Source organism: Dermacentor albipictus, chromosome 4 (genome assembly GCF_038994185.2).
Source record: "Dermacentor albipictus isolate Rhodes 1998 colony chromosome 4, USDA_Dalb.pri_finalv2, whole genome shotgun sequence".
NCBI lineage: Eukaryota > Metazoa > Arthropoda > Arachnida > Ixodida > Ixodidae > Dermacentor > Dermacentor albipictus.
In genome coordinates, this window is record NC_091824.1 from 107,494,189 (window position 1) to 107,517,721 (window position 23,533).

The 23,533-nt window shown below is 46.8% G+C and overlaps 2 protein-coding genes across 8 annotated transcripts in view; one reads left to right on the forward strand and one right to left on the reverse strand.

Moving 5' to 3' along the window:
- LOC135920929 (glutamate receptor ionotropic, kainate 5-like) overlaps positions 1-23,533 on the forward strand; it is a 167,822-nt gene that overhangs the window by 88,074 nt on the left and 56,215 nt on the right. The gene's annotated exons all lie outside the window — the stretch shown is intronic.
- Positions 5,912-22,771, reverse strand: LOC135920932 (uncharacterized). 2 transcript variants are annotated; one of them, XM_065455216.1, is made up of 6 exons: positions 22,451-22,771; positions 19,291-19,468; positions 17,416-17,790; positions 10,308-11,174; positions 7,761-8,084; positions 5,912-6,462 (listed from the first exon to the last, which is right to left on the reverse strand). In XM_065455216.1, the coding sequence occupies exons 1-6, from the start codon at positions 22,753-22,755 to the stop codon at positions 6,349-6,351; spliced, it is 2,163 nt and encodes a 720-aa protein (XP_065311288.1). In that variant the 5' UTR covers positions 22,756-22,771; the 3' UTR covers positions 5,912-6,348. The 2 variants fall into 2 exon arrangements, with proteins under 2 accessions (XP_065311288.1, XP_065311289.1); XM_065455217.1 differs by lacking the exon at positions 17,416-17,790.

The following is a 23,533-nucleotide window of genomic DNA, read 5'->3' on the forward strand; positions in this document are numbered from 1 at the left end:
AGATATAAGTAAAAATAATTCAACGAACTGATTTGCAAGTGGAATTGCTTTGTAAAAGAGGTGGCTTTAAACAAATGACAGATGACTTGAACTGGCAATGTATAAGTGTATTTGTTTGAGGGCTAATATCCAGATGGATGGATGGATGGATGGATGGAGTAACTTTATAGAAAGGTCCTGCGAGCTACGGGGCGCAAGGTCCCATAGAGCGGGCTACTCCCACGTTGGGACCGGGAGTTGTAACTCCCTGGCCGCATCGTGGGCTCGCTGGACGGCCCAGAGCTGCTCCGCCAGGTCCGTGCTGCGTAATGCGTCTTGTAGCCTGGCGGAGTCTTGATCCTTGTTTGCGTGAGTCCGACCACACGGCCAGAGCAAGTGATGTACGTCTAGTGTGCTATGGCAATTTTCGCAATATGATGTTTTGTATAGGTCAGTCATGTAGTGATGTCTGTTCTGCGTGGGGTACGTGTTTGTTTGAAGCATTCTGAACGTGAGGGCTTGAGGCCTGGTGAGCTTATTGTGAGGTGTGCTGTATATTCTGCGGTCTAGATAAAAGTGCTTTGTTATCTCGTTATATGTGGAGGGAGGGTCCGATTCTCGCTGGGATGGTCACGACCAGAATAGGTGGCGTCGCGGAGGGTTAGGTCTCGCGCGCTCCTGTGAGCCATCTCATTGAGATTGCGAGGGGCGTCCTCGATCTCTCCGAGGTGTGCCGGGAACCAGCAGATGGTGTGATGCTGCAGCGGTGAGGATCGATTGATTATTTGTAGTGCTTGTCTTGCAACTGTTCCTTTCTGAAAGGCTTTGACGGCTGAGCGTGAATCGCTGTAGACGTGGGTGGTGGTCGGGTCTGTGAGCGCGAGAGCGATGGCAACCTGTTCTGCTATATCGGACTTGTGGGTCTTGACTGTGAGAGCGTTTCTCACTTGACCTTGCTTGTTGATCGCGGTGGCAACGAAGGCCTTTCTGGTTGGGTACTGTGCCGCGTCAAAGAAACAGGCTAGGATTTTCTTATCACGTATTTCGCGCAGGATGAACGATCCGCGTGCCAGCCTATATCCAGAAAACCAAAGCAATGTCCGAATGACGCTAGTAAGACACGAACTTGAACGAATTTACTGACATGTGATTGGTACTTCTCCGTATCTAATTTTGCGCCATTCTTAAAGTTGAATCAACTAATTGATCCAGCTGCACATATTATTCCTGATATTGACAGTTCATGACTCGTAGTATCGAAAATAACATTTATCGAGTAGACATAAGCCATAAACGCTTTCCGAGCTTCTTAAGCTGTACACCCGCCTTAATTGTAGCCACTATACACTAAACCTTATTGTTCCTCACTGAATTCAAGCTGTTTGATAACATTGCATCACTGTGACAATACGGGGCACATTTTAAACGAACATTGGTTCAGGTTGCTGCTATAGCATAAGTAAAAATATTAAACGTGTTAGCCGTAAGTTGGACGACCTGGTGGCTAAGTTCCCACATAATTACGAACTGCTCCCGAGATATTAGCTCAAGACATGCAAGGAACACCATCACGTTAGGCAGCTTACCGTTTCGACATTTTGGTGCCACTGATGATGTCTCCAAGCTGGTGTGTAAAAATTTATAAAATTTTGCTTTGTTTTCCTGTATTTCATGGCACTTGGGCAGGTGCAGACACTCGAGATACTGACCAGCTGCAGGAATAACTCTGTTTCCTCCTGAACAGTTGTAACGAAAGCGTCTGTAATTTGGCGCGATTTCTGTGGAGAGCGCACAGAGCGGATAGGCTGAACTTTGTTATTTTAAACACTTCCTGTCACGTGTCCAGTCGCATAGACGCTGATCGATACACACACGAGTGTCAGCAATGACAATCGCAGTCTTCATTTCCCGTCGATTCCTGCTGCACCTTGAGCACTGCAGCTGGATTAAAGAAAGACTGACAGGATACTTTTTTTGCCATATTCCGGCAAGTTTGCTAAAGTCTTGTTCCTCACAAAAGTTGTGCAAAGCTCATCTTTAAAAGTAGTTCTTGCGCTAAAACGACTTGAGGAATTCTGATTCACAAACAGACAAATGTGAAACATGCACAATTTGTTTAGTCATAACTGTTATAGGACGTCCAGTCGTTCCCTCCGTGGTATTTTAGTTCATGCATTGTTGTTCCCAAAGGCCATTACGTCACTCTTTAATATACAGTACAGAGACGCACACCTAGCTAGTAGTACTGAAATGCCACGGAGCGAACGACTTGCGTCCTATAACCATTATTATTGTGAAGTTTGTTTAAGCGTCACCTTTTCCTGCTTTGAACCATAATTGCGAAAGCCGTTTTAGTGCAAGAACAGTATATGATGTTCTCACAACTGTGGTTTATGTTGGCGAAAGTAGTCCCAAGGGCGTGTGGCAAAGGGGGAGAGCTAATGTCGCACATACTGGATATCCACCTTTGTTATGTTTTCTAAAGAACAATTTTGGCAAATGTTGTGCAGAAAACTTCAAGGATAACGATATCTCGTAAGATGGCATATAGGTAACAGGCTGCTGTACAACAGATCTGTGGCTATGGTGCAGCGTACGCGGTCGGTTCGTGCAATCTGCTTCACGACTCGGACTTATCCGAAAGCTGGTTCCCTGCCCTCCCGCATGGTGGTTTAGGACCGCGCAACTTTTATATCTAGGGCTCAGAGTAGGCTGGCTTGTACTAAATCGTGTCACTGGACAGGCCAACAATTTTCGAAGCTAGCAGACAGCTAGCTGCTGAAGTGAACCTGGCCACCTCGTACACAGGGCAGTTTCATAGCAGTTGACCAAAAGCATTCGTTTTACATAAAGCGTGCTTCCAGCTGCTGTTAATCTACAACTTGTAACGCAAAGGAGCTTGAAATCGCAAAAGGATTAACGCATAGCTGGGTGTGTTATCAGTACTGTTACGTTATTTGCATTAAAAGTACACTTGCAAGTTCAGTGCAGCTTACTTCACGCATTGCCACTCCCTTTACCAGCCAATGGTTGGTTGGTACCAGCCTAAGTGGTTGTCCCATGTCGTCTTCCTTCATCCGTAGCTTCATCTGGCGCCTTTGTTGTAAACATGCATAACAAATTAGCCCACCAGCACGTGCTCAGTCAATGAATTTAGGGGTTTTACGCGCAAAAACTACGTCTTGATTATGAGACACGCCGAAGTGGAGGGACTCCGGATTAATTTTGAACACCAGGGGATCTTTAACGTGCCGCCAGTGCACGGAAAAAGGGTGTTTTTGCATTTCGATCCCATTGGAATGCCGCTGCCGCTTTCGGGGTTTCATCCCGCGACCTCGTGCTTAGAAGCGCAACACCATAGCCGCTAAGCCACCGCAGTGGGTAGCATTACCAGACAATGATAAGTTGTAACTTCTGAATATCGCAAATGTCTAACACATATCTGCTTATGTTACCAGTAGTGTTGCCTTATCTGGATACCAACCCGCCGTGGTTGCTCAGTGGCTATGGTGTTAGGCTGCTGAGCACGAGGTCGCGGGATCGAATCCCGGCCACGGCGGCCGCATTTCGATGGGGGCGAAATGCGAAAACACCCGTGTGCTTAGATTTAGGTGCACGTTAAAGAACCCCAGGTGGTCAAAAATTTCCGGAGTCCTCCACTACGGCGTGCCTCATAATCAGAAAGTGGTTTCGGCACGTAAAACCCCAATTATTATTATTATTATCTGGATACCAAATTATTGGTAGAAAGCGTTTTATAATAGTATATTCCTCGGTGAGGAGGAGGAATAAATGTTTATTGTGCGAAACAGCGATAAAGCTTTCTCCAGAAATTCCAGATTGCCGTTGGCAACTAATTTGATAACTACTCCGTTCAATTGTTTGCAAATGCAATTTGCGAGTTTTGTATATGTTACCCTCATTACGAAACGCACGCTTACATTAAGTTTGGCTTAGATGTGGCCTCACAACAATGGGAACGTTCGATCTGTACTGATCTAGAAACATTAATGTGGCTAATTTAAACAATGCTTAAGATGTTCGTGGTGAGAAAGAGGGCCTTTGGATTTCAGATGTTGCCTACTCTATCATGCAATATCCACCGACGATCATGTACTTCGAGTTTGCATTGAAATTTGTAGGTTTGCATGTAAGTAGCGTCAAGCTTCGCGGAATATTTGCAGCAGGCTCGCTTTGTAACGGCGAAGCTTCTTCAGTGCATGACAAGGTGACGACCAGCGTCCGCTCGAGCGGTTGCTCTCGATACAGAAAATTGAGATTGCAAAGCTCATCAATTCCCATGCAGTCGTAGCCGAATGCATTGAGGCTATTTGATGGCTTACTCTCTCACAAATAAGGGCCTAAGTAGTGGGAGCTGCACCATTGCCTTTGCCCTAACGGCGACAGAGTAAAACTGCGCTGTTTGTTGCACTACTCAGCTGCAATAGCCCAATACTACCCTACTGCGGTGACTCCCATTTCACAGTGTAGATCCGAGTGAGAGTGTATACTACATGCTCCTCAAGTGGCGGCTCTTACTTAGCCTACTACTGAGGAGTACTACTACTCTGGAAAAAAATGCTGGCTGTGGGAGTGCCCAGCACAGTACACACAGACTAACACGACTCTCTCGTCGAGGTTGCATGAGGCTCTGCGGAGCTCCGCCCTCGGCGACCAAACCTGGGCGACCAAGCACGCCCGTGAGGCGGCGGCGAGGCAAGCCCTCGACGTCCCCTCATGAGAGGCTTAGGCCCGGCCATCATAAAGTGCTGGTTGTACAATAAAAGTTTATTCCTCCTCCTCCTCCCGTAACCGAGAGTAGAGGTAAGCATGAAATTACTACCGGCAGAGCCAATTGGTTGGAGTAATCATGACGATTGCTCACAACCGTCTCACAGCCAAGTAACATAAGTAGCGTAAGTAACAAGCGTAAGCAAGCAAGTAGCGTAAGTAGCGTAAGTAAGTAGCGTAGGTAAGTAGAGTAGGTTAGTAAGCTAGTAAGTAAGTAGCGTAAGTAAGTTAAAGTGAGTGAGTTAAAGTAAGTGAGTTAAAATAACGTGAGTGAGTGAGTAGATAACGTAAAGTAAGGTAAAGTAAGGTAGAGTAACTCAAGGGCAACGTTAAGTAAAATGTAAGGTAGGGTGAGGTGAGGTAAGGCGATGGTAAAGTAAGGTGTACCTAAGATGAGTGAGTCATTAAGCAAGTAAATAGGTTGTTAAGGCATTTTGACTGAACTACGTTGTTCTTTTGTTGTGTGGCTGTTGTACTGAACACCTACAGTGCTAGCTGAATAAAAGCTTGTCATGTATTGTAGTCGCACACTTTGCTGAATGCGTTGGCGATGCTGAATTTCATCAGCTTGAAATGTGCAGAGCAAAATGGTAGACGCTGTTTGTTCTCACGTGGCAAGTGCTCTCAAAACGAGTGATACGAGTTAGGGAGGCAGAGGCTAACTGACAACTGGAGAGGTTTTCCTGCTGGCGGCATGCGTAGCAGGCTACTCTAGGTGAGAACGATGGGAAGTGAAATGATACGGACAGTTCAGATTATTGACGCACACTCATTAGTATCTGGCTGTGACCAGCGTCGCCCAGAAAGGTTATTTAAAAGCACTTCCATTGCGCAAGAATCACAGGCGGCGCTCTTTCCTGGACCATGAGGCTATAAACACTGGATAAGTGCGTTTCGTATACAAGAGGCGTGAACTTTGAAGGGTTCTTGTCAGTTACGGCAACATGTGCTTTATTTGCTGTTTCTAAAGTATACAGCGACTTGGTAAAAGTAGAGTATGATCTCCCGAGGGTTGGCTAATGCTCTCAGTTCTGCAACGCCCTATTGTAATTGCCACATCAAAGTGAGGCCAGCTGCTGGTAGTTATTTACAAAATTTACATTAACATCGTGTATAGTTCCCAAGGAAGGTGGTCTTCATAGTCACTGGCTATATAAGGACATTGTTTTCTATTGAGATGTGCATAGGTAAGCACCCAACAAAGAATCAGTATCAAAGAAGATCGAGCTGCTCTTACTTGCCGCATGTAAAGCAATTTTCAATTAATAATTTCTTTCGTGTCCCAAAGATATAGGCATTATAACACAGCACGCTTTAAGACAATCATTGCAATAGACATCTCCAGAGTGATCTCATAAAACGCCCCACGAAGGAAAACTGCTATCGGGATTTAAATACCAGCTATAGTGGGGACAATCGCGATAAAGAAAGCACTATAAACAATATAAACATTCCTCCCTTCGTTTCTGCCCCCTTGCTCCCTTTGGTTCGCAAAACATGAGCGGTGCTTTGACAATTCACTGTCCCTAGAGCCCAGCGTATGTTGTGCCGTCTCGATGCTCGGCCTAGTAAGGTAGTTCATTCCATTGGACTTCGCCACTTGAAATTTGTCACCAGCCGGCTCCCGGGGGGACAGTGGAAGACCCTCAGAAAGCTTGGTACTGCTGGCAGTGCGATGTTGCAGTATGTCCTCTGCAATATATCGGTGACGAAGCTTTGGTGAGTGAATACCACGCTTCTTGAACTTGCCAAAAAGCTCATGCACGCAAAGTAGTCTGGGATCGCTGAAACGCCGACTCCCCTGCAACGCTAGTGAAATGCGACAATACAAAATTCAACGAAGAAGCGGCTGTAGTCTAGGAACTTAGTATTTGGAGGATTTAGACACATCTTCGACTAGGGCCGTTCTTTTCATCAGAGGCCTTTCTCTTGTCCTCTTGACCATGGGCATGCTCTTTCAGGACGGGCATAAAAACTGCGCGAACCTTATACAATTTAACCCGGTCTAACATTCAGCTGGCACAGTACAGTTCCCTAACAAAACAATACTTTCTTTTTGTAGAAGAGGAGGAAAGCTTCTCTGTCGAGAGTAGCGTCACACTTTCACCCAACGTTAGGTTTCAGATCTCGCTCTCGGCCCTGTCCTCTTAGAAATATCCAAGGGAATCCTGGTGTCCTGTGTCAGGGTGTTCCTGGAGCTATAGGGCTCGAGTGCCTCCAGTGGAAGCGCTGTCACTGCTGTCGCTTTGACGTCGAAAGTTTGATCACGTGACACCGCTTCCCCTCGGTGGCGCTCACATGGCTTGCAGCGAGCCTTTTCTTCGCGCGGTATATTTTTGTCCAGGAGCTTTGTCGATTGTCGTTCCCAATTTCTGACTAATTAGTGGAGAGGTTGCTTCGGGGCTTTCGGAATAACATCCTCGGTCGTCCTCAAGTCAGCCAAACGCCGAAGCTTTACTCGATACATTGCGATACAGGGAGCACTAATTGCTCCCTACGAAAGTTGCGTTTTTCCTCGCCGTAACCTGTAAAGCCAAGCTAGTTGAAATTTATATTTGAAATCAGCGCGAGAAGCGACGTCCACACGAAAAGAACGCAGGACGAGCGCTGTGGTACGAATACATACCTCCTGCTGCATTCTTTTTCTTTCGTATGCTGCTGTCTTTAGCTTAGATTTGAAGTATGAATTCATTCCCGCTGGCGAATTCGTCCTTGTTGTAGGTGGAGTGCTGTGGCTAAGCCAGTTTGTAGCGGACGCTCCGCACGTGATCCAACTTTCCGCGTCACTTGTACGCTGTTGATACGCGGCGCTACGTTGTGGCCTAGACCCAATAGGGCAGCGAATTAGGTGCCAAAGATGGTTATCCTCCGTCTCTTTCAGTCTACAGGGCAAATGACTCTTTCTTTACAGGCCTCTGCATAATATTAGTGCAGTAAGACCGCATCAGGGAAGAACCTCTTGGTGGAACCATGTGTAGTGAATACCGTACCTTTAGGAAATGTAAGCGACCGGTCGAGCCGCAGTTCATGAAGCAGGTCAGCAGGAATAAGAGCTTGCTGTCTGGAATTCCAGGGAATGACGTGGCCGCCGGCAACCATACGGCTTTCGCAAGCTCTGTGTAGTGCTTTTCGATCACGTGCACAGCCGCCAGCGTCGCTATGCTGCTTTTCATGATGTCGTACCTCTCCTGTAGAGTCAAGGTCTGCGCTTCCGCCGTGCCGTTGACGCGGATCTTGAGGGATTCCCCGAAATTTGTCATGTCATTGTAAAGCGGCAACCCCAGGATCTGCTTCATCTTCTCTTCACTGTGTGGCTGCGGGTGGTTCGAGTAACGATGCGAAAAAGGTGAACGTGAACAACAACAGCAACAACAACAACAACAACAACAACAACAACAACAACAACAACAACAACATGTTGGTTCGCGCGTGTTAGGATGTTGTGCAATGATGTCGAGGGGTTATCTCGTGGCTACTGTGCCCGTGGTGATCACTTTCGAGGGCAGGCAAACTATATGACACCACTTGGTCCGCACTAAGACCGTTAAAGTATATACTTGGTCTATAATGTTGACAGACGGTTGGGATACTCCCTAACGCAAATTTTGAGCGCAGCCATTTAGGTGTTTTGAATTTGCGATACACTGTGGCAAAACATTTGATTCTAAGCGACAGGGTCCTCTCGGCGGCTGCACTGAGCCTCTGCTCGGGCAGCTCGTTCAGCGGCAGCGGCAGACGAAGCACTTCCACCGGTTGCGTCCTCATTGTTCAGAAAGAAAGCGTGAACACGGCCTCGCGAGGCTCGCGCGGAGTGCATTCTCTAGCGGGGGGGAGGGGGCGGACGAAGTAGCGCATGCGCAGCGGGTCCGAAGCCCACGCCAGCGTTTTGTTCCCATATGCGATATTAGTGGACACGCTCGCCGCATGCCTGGTTGCCGCCGTGGAGCACGTCTCGTGTGGCACTCCGCTTTCGTACTCCCCTTTTCGCCACACTCTCGTCCTCTGCTTTTCTCCTCATGATTCCGCTGCACCTTCCTCATCCGCTTTCCTCACCGCGCTGTCTTCGACGTCGCCGTTTTTCATCCCCCTCTGCGCTCTTTCCTCCATCGCTGTGCTCATTCGTTCGGTTACGCCGAAGGACGCCGACTCTCAATGCAGGAACGGGTGCCTAAGAGTCGCGGTCTAAAAAGTTTGCGGACGGTTTTCTGCAGATGTTCATGTGTTGTCTAAGACGCAATATGCACGTATAGCCCCTGATACTTAGGTAGACTCATACCAACACATTTTTTTGCGAACAACACTGTGGACATTCTCTGGACCACAATGCACTACAGGGACGAAAGCTTCGTCTCTGGAGAACACGTGGATTTCGCATAGTGAATTAGGGGAGGAGGCGTGAAGCTACCTACTCCAATATGCATAATGAAGATTTAGATTATACAGGTTATGTAGTCACTCAAAGCCTGCAAATTAAGTCAGTGATGTAAAAAAGAAGGATGAAAGTTTACCCGTGTGCTGCGATGCACCTGCTTTGCAGCCACTGCAACTACTGTACAGTTGCTTACGCGCATGAAAGAAAAGCGCGTTCCATGCGCTGATGCGCTTTCTTTTATTGGCATATGCGTTATATCATCAGCTGTCTACTCTTCCAAACTATAATTGAATAAGTACTGTCTGTATATATCCCGAATTTCGCTGGCATCCCCAAATATTTGTATTTTTTAGCCTTTTAAATGCATGGCTTGTTTTCCGAGAAAAGTCGTTAACGATATTTGATTTGGTCTGTCGGCGCTCTACGAATACCTCACGATTTTTTTAGAATATACACAGGCAATATCTTGCAGTGTCATGTCACAAGTTCATAGACTATTAGGCTAAGGGCAAGCTCTGCAACTTATCCATAAACTACCACCGAGGCGAAAGAACTTAAACTTCGCTACTGGGAAGGGCCAACTCCATAAACGAGAATTACTCGAACTAGATCAACAACTTTTGTTCTTCAAAGCAGATGTTTCGCTCACGTCTGCGAAGGCTCGCTCCAACTGTTACAAACGAAAACAGGGCAAAACTTTTTATGCGCACAATATTGCGCCAGCTATCGCTGCAATGCTTCTTAAATAGTGAGAAAATGCAATTCTTTTTTATCTGTCGCTTCGCACCGGGCATTCCCTTCCAAGAAAACACTCAGTTGTTTCCCACGTGCATTCATTTTTACATGTGACGCGAGTTCCTAAATTGAGCCCAATTGGGCTCCTCGTTGTGTTACATGGCAAGCGTCTCTTGATATGTTGTGAAGTTATGCCAGAAATAATACTCTTGCCGTGAGAAAATATGAGTTAGTCTAAGATGCCTGGTTTAAATGTGCTTCTAAGCACCATTCTGGGAAATGAATTATTACGTATTATCAAGTTATTAGTTCTAACAGAGAAATAAATAGCAGGTGCATTCTCGCGCTATCGAAAGCCCATCATTTCTTTTTTTACCATGTAAACATTTTATCCCGAAACCCAAATGCCGCTCACGCTTGTGTGCCTCACCTGAAAATGGTGATCGGAGTACAAGTCCATGTACAGCAGCGCCAGGACGTGGTTGGTCGCAGGTATTCCTACGGTGGCGAGCGGCACCGCGAGGGCGTGTCCCGGCACTGATAGCGGGGGCGATAAGCTGGCGTAGCTCACGGGAACTTCGCGGGCCACCAGGAGACGGTAAACGATCTCGTGCGATACACCCGGCAGGTGGTAGATGTTCTGGCGGGGACTACGCAGTGACTGCTTGTTGCGGAGCACCGCGGCATGCGCGACGCGCCTGTAGCGATCGAAGTAGCTGCCGTTGATGGTTTCGCCGGGAACAAACGCGTACACCTTGTCCAGCATAGGCCACGTCGAGCTCATGTTCAGCGCGTTGATCTTCATGTACGCCGTCGTCGATGCGACTGCGGCGCCCGCCGATTGGCTGTAGGATGTGACGTAATGGTTCAGGGCGCGGAGAATGAATCCCACGACGCTCCACGCGAAGCGGGTGTCTCCTACTAGGTCGGCTTGCAGCGTCCAGCTCGCCAGCGGCATAACGTGGCTGATGGTCTCGAAGCACTGGCGCGATCGGCGCGCCAGAGCAGAGTCCACTCGGCCCATGTCGGCGAGCATGGCCTTATGCAGGTGGCTGGACAGGAAGGGAGACAGGGTCCAGACCAGGTAGGCACCGAGGAACAGTTTGAAACGCTCGCGGTGTCCGTCGACTCTCAGGTAGCTTTCGTCAATGGAGTCGAAGATGCCTGGGTGCAAGTCGACGACCTCGTCGTCAGCCCAGAGCTGCGAATCATCGGGCAGGTGGCCGTTGATAGCGCGCCGAAGTTCGGGGTCGCTGAGGTTCACGTACCGGGGCGCGGTATAGGTGTTGTAAGAATGCTGCGTGTAGCAATGCGCAGGAGTGGACGTTTATCGAATGCACACAGCAGACGAACATTTCGCCAAAATAACCGAGTATTGCGAGTATCATGCTACTGCAGAAGGGTAAAGCTAAACGGAAATAAATGTAGTGGAGCGCACTGCACTGCCCAGCGGATATGACGTTCTTGTGGTGGGCACGTTTTCGCTGGTGCAGTTTCCGGACGCTACGACCACGTCGCGACGAAAAAAAAAAAAAGAAGCGCTTTTAAGATGCGTTTTAGAAGCGAAAAAATTCAGAAGCGTTTTCAAGAACCTGAGACGTTGAAAGTTATTCTGAAGCACTTCAGTGAAGCCGAATTGTAGCCCAGTTATTATGCTCGGCCTTTGTCATAGATCAGTGAATCAATAAATACTTTAAAAACTAAAAGAAAGTCGAAATCCACAGTATATGGTGAAAAATCAGCACCATGGGCGCTATAACGCAAAACTACATTCCAAACTTTTCTTTTCCAATTCTGCTATCAGCCTTCCGCGATTGGTCAAAAACTTTTTTGGACCACCCCCACTTTTGCTCTCTGTAACGCAACGTCCCGAAAACAGCGATAGCTCCCCATCTGATATGACGTACACACATTGATTATCCGTGATTTGACCGAAGAAAAGAAAAATACGTACTTATTTCTGATTCGACGCCTTTTCGCCATTAGCCCTCGGCTATTCGTCAAAAGATTTCGGGCTGCACCCACTTCACCTGCCTGTCACGCGAAGTCACAAAACCGCAAATACTCACCGCGTCAAAGTGACGTGTACGCGGTAAAGATGCATCAATATGCGGAACAAAACCGAATTTTCGTCTGAATAGCCGCAGGCTGCTCCGTTCCGAAAGGAATAAAAGACGGCTGTCGCCGATTGTTCATGCACTGGCTACTCGCACCTGCCGAGAGCATTGGTTTATTTGCGTATAATCAAACTTTTTGCGTGGCCGTGTAACGTTTTCGACCACTTTCGGCACGTTTACGACCTCGTTCTGCCAACTCTTCTTTGCTGATGATCCGTTCTAGTGCAATTCTTATGCTTCCGTTGCATACCACCACGATTTTCGACCAGCCACCACAAGCTAAGTAAAGGAAAGCGGACCAATCGCAGACGCCAGCGCCACCCTCTTCATCCGGTTATCGATTTTCACTGCAGTGGCTCGGCCCCATCGAATCCCTCTCCAATTGAGCGTGCTCCTCGCCTCTTGCCGTTCGTTTTTCGTTTTTCAAGCAAACAAGAGTGACCTCCTATGAAAGAGGAGAGCGTTTGATTGATCTGTTCAGACAACCCTGCGGTTCACAGCCCTACGCTTGCGTCGGCAGTTACGCAAATTTGACATCATGAAATTGGAATAAAAACATATGTGAATAGTTTTACGTTATAGGGCCCCATGACAAACTTTGAAACTCATGCAGCTGCCGCCATGGTTAAAGCTGCGCCCGTAACTAATGAATTCACACTTTTCTTTTTACATTTTATCATTTTAGCCTTTTGAATCTAGGTAGGTTAGGCTAGACTCCCTGATTAGCCCTTGTGTTCTGCACTTTACATTCTTACCTATGCATTATAGTCCCTTTGTGACGACAGGTTTGTTTAATAAAACAACGTCTAATTAGAGCTAATCCTCCCATTTCACGTGTAATAGTCGCATCAGGACAAGCAGCATATCTCTGACCAACAACTAATCATTATACGTCTTAAAACGGCCGTAAGAAGGCGGCAATGCTTGTCCAAAAATAGCGAAAGAGGAAGAATACGTCGTCTAAAGGAGTCGCGTAGAGATCTACCTGCTTTCATTTAAAGTACACATTTTGAATATGTTTTCACTGGGAGATGATTGAACTTGTCAAATGAGTTGACTACAGCGCTAGCTTGCACGATGGTGTGATGAAAGCTTCCAAGTTTACTTCCTGGATAAGTATACGCTCCAACTGAATGCTCAAGTTCTAGACACTTAGGTGTTTAAATGTGCCAGTTATCTTGTGAATGAAGGAAGGCCGGAATGCCATTCCGCTGGAACAGAAATTCTGACAATATACAAGCAGTTGGCAAACTACTCACGTAAAGCAAGAAGACCAAATGTGTGCCTCACAAACGCCTCCACTTGTGTACGTAGGCTATTCTGCGGAAGCTTTCCAATGAACTCCTAATGTTGCCATTTTCTTTGTTATAACCAAACGCACTGTATTGCAGTCCATTTCTGCGCATGAAAATGACTGCATCGATGCACTCGGTGTTTCATGACCGTACTGATTTAAAGTCACTTCGCACAAAAACTGTTCATGTAACAGCTCACGATGGCGGTGCCTATGAATAAAAAATAACACTCTCTATAGGTGCGGCTATCAAGAGAGAGCTAGACTACATGAGATTTAATGTTTTATTTGCGGGAAGGATAAATTGTGAACTGTTCTGTATGTATATTTTCTGCCAACGTTCTTGCGCATTTACTCTCATAAGCTTGCTATTCTGAAGGAATATTTTGACAAAGGTTAGATATATATTATGGGCGTACCTGTAAGCCGTCTGCTGTCGAGAAAAAAAGCAATATTCGGTTTTGCTACCTTATCACGTATAGATTAGATTATAGCCAAATGCTTATTTGTTTCCGCTCGTCAGGATCCCACCCTTTTGTTTGAGAACAAATTACGTGTTAGAATGCTGTTTAGCCCTTACTTTGTAAGGCCTTTAAATGCCTGTTTGTGTCATCGGTGCCTATATATGGCTGTGTTGACTTTTGGCGCCTGAAAAGGTTTTTTTTTGTGGAGCTCTTTGTTTTGAAACCAGAATATCTCGCTTCTATCCGCGAGAACTGGTAGCATTGGCAGACGCTGTAGCTCGTTCCAGCGTCTCCAGCAGCCTGATTTCGAAAATAAACACTTGTGTCATCAACGTTGGTTGATGCTTCGTGAGCGTCTCACCATCTCCCCAACACGGGTTAGCAATGCCAGAAATAAAGATTACCAAAAGTCTCCTCCTTTGCCAGTGGACATGGAACTACATTTTCCTTGCAGGTGGGGATTTGAAAAAATGCTGTCTTTTTAATAAGGTGTACCCTAGACTATAGCTTCGCAATACGTTTCACTGTAGATTGGGCTGCCCATGTGTTAGGCGAAGCGTGCGAAGTCCTTTGGAAATACAATCCCCTTTTCGGAGCCTACGCTTCTTTTCTGGTTTTGCAGACCTACCGACACACCGGCTGGTGGCCGCTTACCTTAACTCTGCAATAAAGCAGGAATAAACTGTGCCCTTCTGCAACAAGCTCTGCCCATCATCCCGTCATCATCTCCTGTTATTGAAGACAAAGTCCTCCTATGTGACTTCGCACGGGGTTAACACGGGATTCACACAAGGTTGGCGTATCTGGGATCTGGCTATCTTGTAAGCACTTAAAAAATGGTTGGTTAGGTTGATGTAGATATTGTATGCACATGGAATACGCACTAAATAATAGCTCTCCGTGCCGAGAACACGCAGGGATATTCAGGAACTAAGGATATAATAAAACATGAGTTTAATGATCCACAAACGGGGCGAGATGTATGTGCCTGTGTCACTGTCAGCCTCTGTCGTGCCACCGCCCAGTGCCATTTAACTTCACTGCTGTGCTTTCTGCCAGATGACGCCAAGTACCCGAGCACGCAACGGATAAGAGCTCGCTCGGAGAAGCTGCGGGAGCGGAGATTCGGCGGCCACGCGAGTGCCTCGTGAGAGTCTTTGGCGCGTGTTTTAAGAAACCTTAAACAATCAGGCCTAATAGGCCCTGTGGCTCGCAGTAGCGTGAAATAGCAACATGAAGACCGAGGCGGGGGGCGCATTCCAGAGTGTCAAACGCTGGAAAAAGAAGTGGTCACCCTAGTGTCGACGCTAAATAAGAGAAGGGCGACGTTACCGCGCGTGAAATACAATATGAATAAGGTACGAAATGTTTGAAAATTGACAGTCGCTTCAGCATACGCCAAATAGGTTGAAGGCGGAAACTGCTCGCTCAAGAGACGTTAAATTACTTGACACTCTCATTCGAATGACCTAATTGTTAAGTCTTATTGTTTTCTCCCACCAAAGCTCATGGGTTCGAATGCCTTAATTGACGCTACCTTAATCAACTGTACCTTATTTAACTTCGCCATAATTATCACTTAAGGCCATGAGTTCAACTCCCACTAAAGGTCGAGGGTGCGACTCTCACCAAAGGTAAAGGAAAAATGAGACATCCGCCCAAATGTAGCAAATTGCTACAAAGGAAACCCATACGGGTTCCTCGAAGGAAAAAGCCTCGTAGTTGAAGAAAAATTCGTCCTGATCCAGGACTCGAACCCGGGACCACCGCCTTTCCAGGGCAGCCGCTCTACCATCTGAGCTAACCTGGTTAGCTCAGACTTGGTTGACCCCTTTTTGTTATTTAAGTAAGTGCATGTAGGAAGATTCATACTCCTGTGCTCCGAGGTGCTTTTTATAAAGAAGTCACCTTGCGAAAAACAATATCATAGCAATTCCAAAAAGCGCTTGAACTGTTTACGAGTCTTTCTTTTTACGAGTTTTCTCGTGAACTGTTTACGAGTCGTGACACAGATACATGTCTATAAAAGGTTAATGTATTTCATGTGGGTGGCATTGGCTGTCGAAACAAGTCCGTGCGAAGAAACAGCCGGTCTTAGCTAAGAAACATCGATTTTTATTTTCTGCTCAAAGCAACTTCGGAGGCTCTTACAGGCTGTTGTAGTTCGCCGAAAAATCCAGTGGTATCTTAAATGTTTTTTCATATAATGTCTTACATTACACTGGTCAAGACAAATAAGTCCCTTCGGTCACTGCACACGCCCACAACACAAAGCACCCGTTTGTATCGCGTCACTCTCTTCAACTCTGTCACGTGATAGCGTTGCGCAGGAGATGGCGTTTTTCCGATTCTATGGCGATGCCCGTTCCTTCGAGGTCCCATAATTTTCCTCTTCTACCTTGTTTTCGCCTCCCGGCAGCTCACTGTATAGACAATAAGGCTAACATTCAAGAATCCTAGAGTGTGTCAGCCGTCAATTACTCGAAAAAAAAAAAGCGCCTCTTTGTCAATGTTAGCTTCTCGTTGTCAACCAGCAAACGTATTTCGAGTGAAAAAAGGCAAAAGCTTGCACCATAATATCTGGAGAAATCAATCCTGTGTTTCTGTTTCTATAACCTTTAACAAGGACCTGTAAACGTGTACTACTCAACCATTCTGTTACTGGAACATTTCTAAGTTATTTCAATCGATTGAACACAGTTTTTAGCTTTTCTCGTTAACCGCTTAGCATCTTTCCTGATGTATGTTGTGTTTTTTGAACTTGCTCTTTCTGATGCGGCATTATAAGCAAGAAAGGTCGGCTATGAAATGTGCAATGCCATTGCCAGAACAAATGTGGCAGGGGTGCTGGCTGCAGAATGAGGATTGAAGAAATAGCGACCTTTCATGTACCTTTCGAAGCTCTGTAAATCGATGGCTTGCACTGTATGGTTATTGCCATTCAGGCCTTACAAGTGAACGCCATGACAGTTTTCTTACCATGACGATAGGCTGGACAAACTTGATACGTAGAACAAGTCGCGGTTTGCGAACAAGTTATAGTGACTATTTAAGCCCCTATCGCGTCTAAAACATGGCTTTAAGTGCCTGTATTAAGGCGCCCAAAACTCAAATTTTTAGTGCCTAAAATTCGGTCGCTGATAAAATTGTACGCCCTCGATAACTAAACGAGGAAGGCGAAAATGACTAAGTATTCGTGAGTATGTGCACCCTTACTGGCTATATTTTAAACAATGAAAACTCTTATTGCATTTTCGTTTGTTTTTCAGTCGTAGAGTATGGATAATAAAATGCGCATATTAGCACAAAACATTTCATTTTACTTTATCTGCACATATCGATTTTTAAGATAAACACATTCTTACATTGCGTATAATTGCATGAAAATGACATACAGGAGTGACCCCAAACCTTCGAGAAGACGATATGAACGGGTCTATGCTAATCAGGCCTGCCACTTTCGTTAGCATTACTATTGTTTTTTTATATATGTAGTTTCCTAAACATCAATTCTACGTTTAAAATATTGAGCGCATTTACGCTCATTTGGATCTTTCCGGTTAAAGAGACGGAGCAGCGCTTGTGGCCAAGAGGCTAGTGAGACGAATTTCGAGGACTGCTGCATCACGGGGACTACGTTCGCATACTGAGATGAGCTCGTGCCTGCACAAACGTCCACAGGTCCTCGTGCGTCGTGAGCACATCCTCGATCATGATGCTGTAGGAGCCGCCCAAGCCGCCGACGACCTCGGCTCCTCGGCGCAGGTAGCGGCTGAGCGCGCCTCTGCCGTGAAGCCGGTCGATGTCTTGGGACCACAGTTCGTACCGCCGGTCCAGCGACATGTACAGCGTGTTTTCCGTCGGTCGGGATAGGTGGCGACCCACGACGAACTTCAACAGCGTTGGCATGCCGATGTCGAGCGAGAGCACCACCAGCGAGTCCAACAGCTGCTCACGGGTGGCCGGACTCCTGTGCGGCCACGACAGCCCGACTTCTTGGAGGAAGTGTCTGAGCGCCTCGCCACCGTGGTGCCCAGACTGAAGGTTGCGTGCGAGCGCGAAAACGTCCAAGCTCAGCGCGGCGTCACCAGCGAAAATCCACATCTTGACGTTTACCAGTCGGGCAGCAATTTACGTTCGGGTGAACTATCTAGACGGCTATGAGTGTGGACGAGCCTGACACATTAGCTTGCGGAAGCAAACGGCGTGACCAAGAAGCGTTCTGTCACCTAAAAGCTATAAGAGCAAGTGCGAAGCCATGGCAAGGGTGAGCTTGAGGTTTTCAGGAGACCTGTTTTTGCCAGTCCTTACTTGTTATCTTTGTTTCACTTGAGCAGAACTTCACTTTGGCCTAGTTGGTGTTTACTGCATATCATACTGACCGCAAATAAGGACGGGGACAGCGGGAGACCCACGACGAACATGTGTTTGAGTTCTCTCCCGTTGTCCCCGTCTTTATTTGCGATCAATATGATATGCTGTTTTACTTGGTTCATCAAAAGGGATTGAAAACTGTGTTTCGGCAAATACTGTGTGTTATACAGCCACTGGGTGTACAGTTGCCAGAGAGTGACTCGCGCAGATATTCAAAATATTTGCACCAATCTCTCTGTGGAGATGGCTCGTGGTGCACAAGGGGTGCATAATGATGTGCTTCTAGTGGTTCTAACGACTACTGTGGGATTTGTTTAACGACCGCGAAAGCCTTTATGGCGGAAAATGTTCCGTGAAGCCGGTAAAAGGACTGTTGTCGAAAAATGTCTCTTACTAGCAATACCTCAAGCAAATGTGGCCCTAGCTTCGGAGTTCACCGTAGTATGGCTGTTCAAGCAAAATAATGATTAATTAAGTAGGACTAATTATCTAAGTAGGCGGAATGCAAAAAAAATTACGAGCATCTCCAAGCGACGGCAAACAACGTTACCTTGGTTCGCCTCAGCTACGCGGCATTTGCATATTTTTAATTTTTGGCTCAAGTTAAATGAGCCTTCTACAGAGCCTTAGGCATGGGAGAATGCGGGTCACGGCAACGTATAACCACTGGTATTGAACTAACACGTTTGAGGCCCGCAGTAAAATTTGTACTACTATAGCATTCAGTAGGTGTCAAGGTAATTGGTTACAATTTCCATCAGTGCCATTTCGAGCACTTCCTTTTTAACTGATCGAATCAATGAAGCGAATCCTGCACCGCAGTAATGTCAACAATCTTTTTCGCGCGCCTTAAAGCCGAATGCCGCGTGCAAAGTCGGGGTTACCCATGTGATTAGAAAACACTTGAAGATGAAGAAACCTGACACGCGGTAGCCGTTGGTATATTATAAAGCATGGGAGACTGGAACCAAACGATGAATCAGGAGACAGCGTTTTACACACTGAAGAATGTTACTCGCGTAGCGCTATTCTTATTGATTACACTGTTTGATTTAAAGCGCAATGCACATCTATCGCAGTTACGATAACCGTAGAGTCTTGACATGAAGATCACTATTTCTGTCGTCATAGGTAGTCCGCATGGCTACAATAGCTCGGACGTACATCTTTCACGCAATGGAGCAGCATTGAGGCCGCCTTATCCAACGTCTTCACTGGAGTCTTCGGGACGATGCGCTGCATGATTTTCCACAAGAACACATCCATGAAGACTTCCTCGTACCAGGACGCCGTCTGGCCACGCGTTGTCGCATACTGTCTGTCCCAGCCGCTGCAGACGTGCCTGGAATCGAGGGTAGGCAGCTCAGGCCATGGTCGAAAACGTCACGATTGTAGCGAGCCCCACGAGAGGGCTAAAACTTTCTTTTACAGCAAAGCTGTTTACCTCTACCAACCGGCGATTCTTTTGCGGCGGTCCACAGAAAACTCCCCATACGTGGGCCGATCCCGGAGACAATGCAATGCAGGACCGACCCGCGGTGGAGGTGAAGCAGGCGTTAAGCACTCCGCATACGTGGGAGGATACCGAAGATAGTGCAATACCGGCCCGACCCGCGGCGGAGGTGAAGCAGGCGTTAAGCACACCTCATAAGTGGGCCGATCCCGAAGATAGTGCAATGCCGAGTCTACCCGCGGTGGAGGTGCAGTTCGCCACTAAGGGGCCCACATACACAGCTTCGTTGGTTATTCTTCTTCACAGAGTGGAACGGCACTGATAATTTTTTAATGCGTTAGTATTAGGATTGTCGAAGTGAAAAAAGTGCATGTTTGTCAAGTGCGGTAAGTCGGTCACATGGTAGAATTTACTAACGGCTACGGTTTGTAACATATACCATATTTATGAAGCTAAATGTGTCTTCAGCATAGTTTGCAAGAGATTATCCTCGCCCTTCGGTTATGTTGATGTTTATGACTTCACTTCATCCTTTTTTCATTTGGTTAACTGATTTTATTTTTCATACATGTATGAATTTTCTATAAAAAAGTAGTCTTCCTGCTATCACAAAAGGTTCCACCTGTGCAGAATGCTATGTAATGTAGTTCGCGGAACTCGGAGATTAGTGAAGGTCATAGTTTGGGTCTCATATAACGACGTGGGGTTGTATGACCGCCTTCCTGGGGAGGTATTCTGTAAGAGTCCACCTAGTGGACGTATCCATTTTGCCTATTGCTCTAGTGCTGATTGGCTGTGGCACCTGGTTGCTGCGGACGCGCAGCCCAGCTCGGCCAATCAGAACGTCAATAGCAGAGGAAATGGACATGTGCACTAGGTGGACTCTTACAGAATACTTCCCCTGGCCTCACAAAAGTTGCCGTAATTGTGAACAAAGAAACAGAAACATTCCTCTGGCACATGCCATCCCTCGCGTGCCCTAGGCCAGGCGTGATCTCCCCCTCTCCCCTGTACTCCACACGCCGCGCCTTTCCATCTTATGTTTGTGACGCAGCTCTCTTGTGGACGCGACTGAATGTACGCTTGTTTGTGTTGATATGCGCCGAAGATGTTTCTTTTTCACCATTACAAAAAAAATATATGAATTCAACTCTGTGTGCTTGCAATCGCACTCTGGATAGGCTCATAAGCCTATCCTTTATTTCGTTCTTTCTTTTTTTTTTCCTGACCTTTCACTGCGAATTGTATGCCACGTAACAGACACATTTCCCACATCAGCGACTTGCGCCAGCGAAGGGCGCCTCGTTGCACAAATACTTGGCACGCACATTGCAGGCCAACATAGGGTGAATATTCCTGAAGCGCAGGGTTTCATGCAGTGTAATAGGAAATAACGTGCTCGCCTTCATGAAGAGGTCAATTTAGCTTCAGGGAACAATATAAATTCTATTATTCCTTCAATTCGAATCAATAGCGTTCAAATTGGTCCAGTTGCTCCATAAAATAATAATTTATGGACTTTGGATGCATTTGAACAAGAAAGGTAACACGTACTCTGTATCTTCTTCAGGAAAGCAAAGCGGTCACTACTTGGACGCACTGAATTACGTCTCGGGTAACATCGGCAATTGACTCTGCACTACCATGCACTTTCGACTTAAACGTGAAGCGAGCAAACGAATAAGCAGACCATTCCAATTAATATGTAATGAAATTGCGACACGCGATCACTCTATGAGTGAGCGATGCTAGCCTCTCATGTAGTGGCGAATGCCAAACTTGAAATGCATCTACTATACTTTGCCATGTTCGGCACTTCATTGCGATGTGATTATACCGTGAAGTGCCACTCCTGCTAGCATAAGTTAGCTTTGATGACAAGAAAGCGAAATAAGCTATGATGAGTCAGTAGCTTATTGGCATAACTTTTAAATGCACAGCGCAGCCTGTGTCCTAAAGAAAATATATATCTTAGATTGCAAATAAAAGCCGCAATGTATCCGGGGAAAAACTGAATCTTTAGTTATCTGTTTGTCTAGATCTACGCGGAACATTCACTTCGCAGTTCCACACCATACTTGGAGAATGTATTTTCCGTTTGCCGACTGACAGCATTGCACACAAGGAACGGGAACTGACGCACGACTTCTCTGCTGGAGGGCCTTGGATGTCGCTCTGTTATGGCGAACGCCTTTGACGTTGACTTTTCAGTCTATATAATGCATTTGAAAACCTTAATAACATGCACAAAGTCTTCTCTTCAAACTTCCTCTGTCCTTACACCGCTCACTGTGGCCTCTTTGTGCGCTGCCACGGTTTGGAAATTCACGTTATCTGTAAGGACATCTGTAGACAGCACGTGGTATCTGTGCTGAACTTGGTCTACAGTTGAACTTGTATAGATGTCATGGACCCTCACAACATGGCAACTAGCACGTTCAAAACACGTTTAGAGAGGAGGGCTGCGTCATTTTTTGCACCATTATAAGGATTGCCTCCAAGAATCACCGTGCAAACTTCACATCGGGGGCCGAATTCGTTAATTCGTTATTTAGTGATTGCTCTTTGCATTGGCTGACCGCCTTCGTTAACAATATGTCCAGCATCAGGGCTGGTTAGAATTCACTGTTACTAACAATTCTAGCGCAAGAGCTTTTTATGAACACGGGCCGCGGTTTGTCTCAAGCGTTCCATTTTTTGCGCTCTGCAAATGCGACTGGACATGTGCATGGCATGGCGTTTCACGCACGCTTTTGTCATAGTGTAGCCGTACCTGTCTGAACATCGGGCACAGGACGGCGCTACATTTTTGCACTCCCAAGCCATACTGGCTGAAAGCTTTCGGTAGCGCCAAGTCTGACTTCCACTTACCAGTAGAAGTCGTCGCACGGAGGCACGCGGTTGTCGATGGACGCGAGGAGGTCCCGCTGTAGCGAGTAGCATCCGCTCAGGTTGCGACACGGACGAGTGCGCAGCAGCAGCGCGCCGGGCGCCACGACTACGATCACCGTCGCAGCCGCGAACAGCACGAACAGTACGTAGCGTGCAACGGACTCGGGGCCCGACGAGTCTAAGGGCAGCTGTACTTCTACGGAACTGCACAGGCGTCTTGACCTCCGTCGGTTCCGACGTGGCAGTGACCGCCGCAGGGAACTCTCGTTCCAGGTCCGCTGCATCGTAAGCGGTCGAACGCGCTTCTTCTTCTGTTCTCGAGAGCAGATCGCGCGGCCCTGGTCGCGTGCTTAGCTTTGTGTGAAGGTCACTAGAGGCGCTAGCGTTCCCCGGGAACTTGTAACGTGGCTGATCGTTGTGTTGCTGTGTCAGCTGTCATGCGCTTACCCGCGCTCTTTTCTTTTCCTCCGTATGACCCCTGACACTCCGGTTTTGCCTCGTTCTCATGTGTGTAAGCGATATTTAACACTTCAATCTGGTGGACCAGCCTCGGGGGCCTAGTTGCGTTGTTGCTGGCTCGAGAAATTTGGACTTTTGTTGTCCGTAGCTGCTGCAGTAACAGGTATCTATAAAACGAAACATCAATAAGTTCATTGAGAAACATGCGCAAGAAAGAACGTCAAAATGAAGAAAGACAGGACAGGCGCTGACTACTAGCATTTGCTTTTTTTTTCGAGCACAAAGTGCAATGAAGCCATACCAGCAAGCTTAAGTTCAGACCCTTTAAAAGCAATAGCAAAAAAGTGGCAGAAACAATTGTAGATTATTGTCAAGACCACGGCGATAGTTTCTTAAAGCGAAGCTTTCTTTGCTTATTCCTTCGGCATTCCTGTCGCTGCTGCTGATGGCCGCTGTTTTGCCGAATAGCGATTGCGGAATACTTGGGTCATACTAAAAGTAATGTCGACATCACGCCGTCGTCATCGTACTATTTTCATCATTGATGGCTCCTGGCTACAGTCTTGGACGATCGTCCGATAATAGGCAGTCCGCGGACATCAG

What these genes read in the sequence shown, in the direction of transcription:
- LOC135920932 (XM_065455216.1), bottom strand. Translation starts at nt 22,755, where the DNA reads ATGCAGCGGACCTGGAACGAGAGTTCCCTGCGGCGGTCACTGCCACGT. An exon ending in ACCTGTGGACGTTTGTGCAG is followed by an intron (nt 11,175 to 17,415) that starts GCACGAGCTCAT and finishes TGCTACACGCAG; the next exon opens with CATTCTTACAACACCTATAC. An exon ending in GTCGCTTACATTTCCTAAAG is followed by an intron (nt 6,463 to 7,760) that starts GTACGGTATTCA and finishes GATATATTGCAG; the next exon opens with AGGACATACTGCAACATCGC.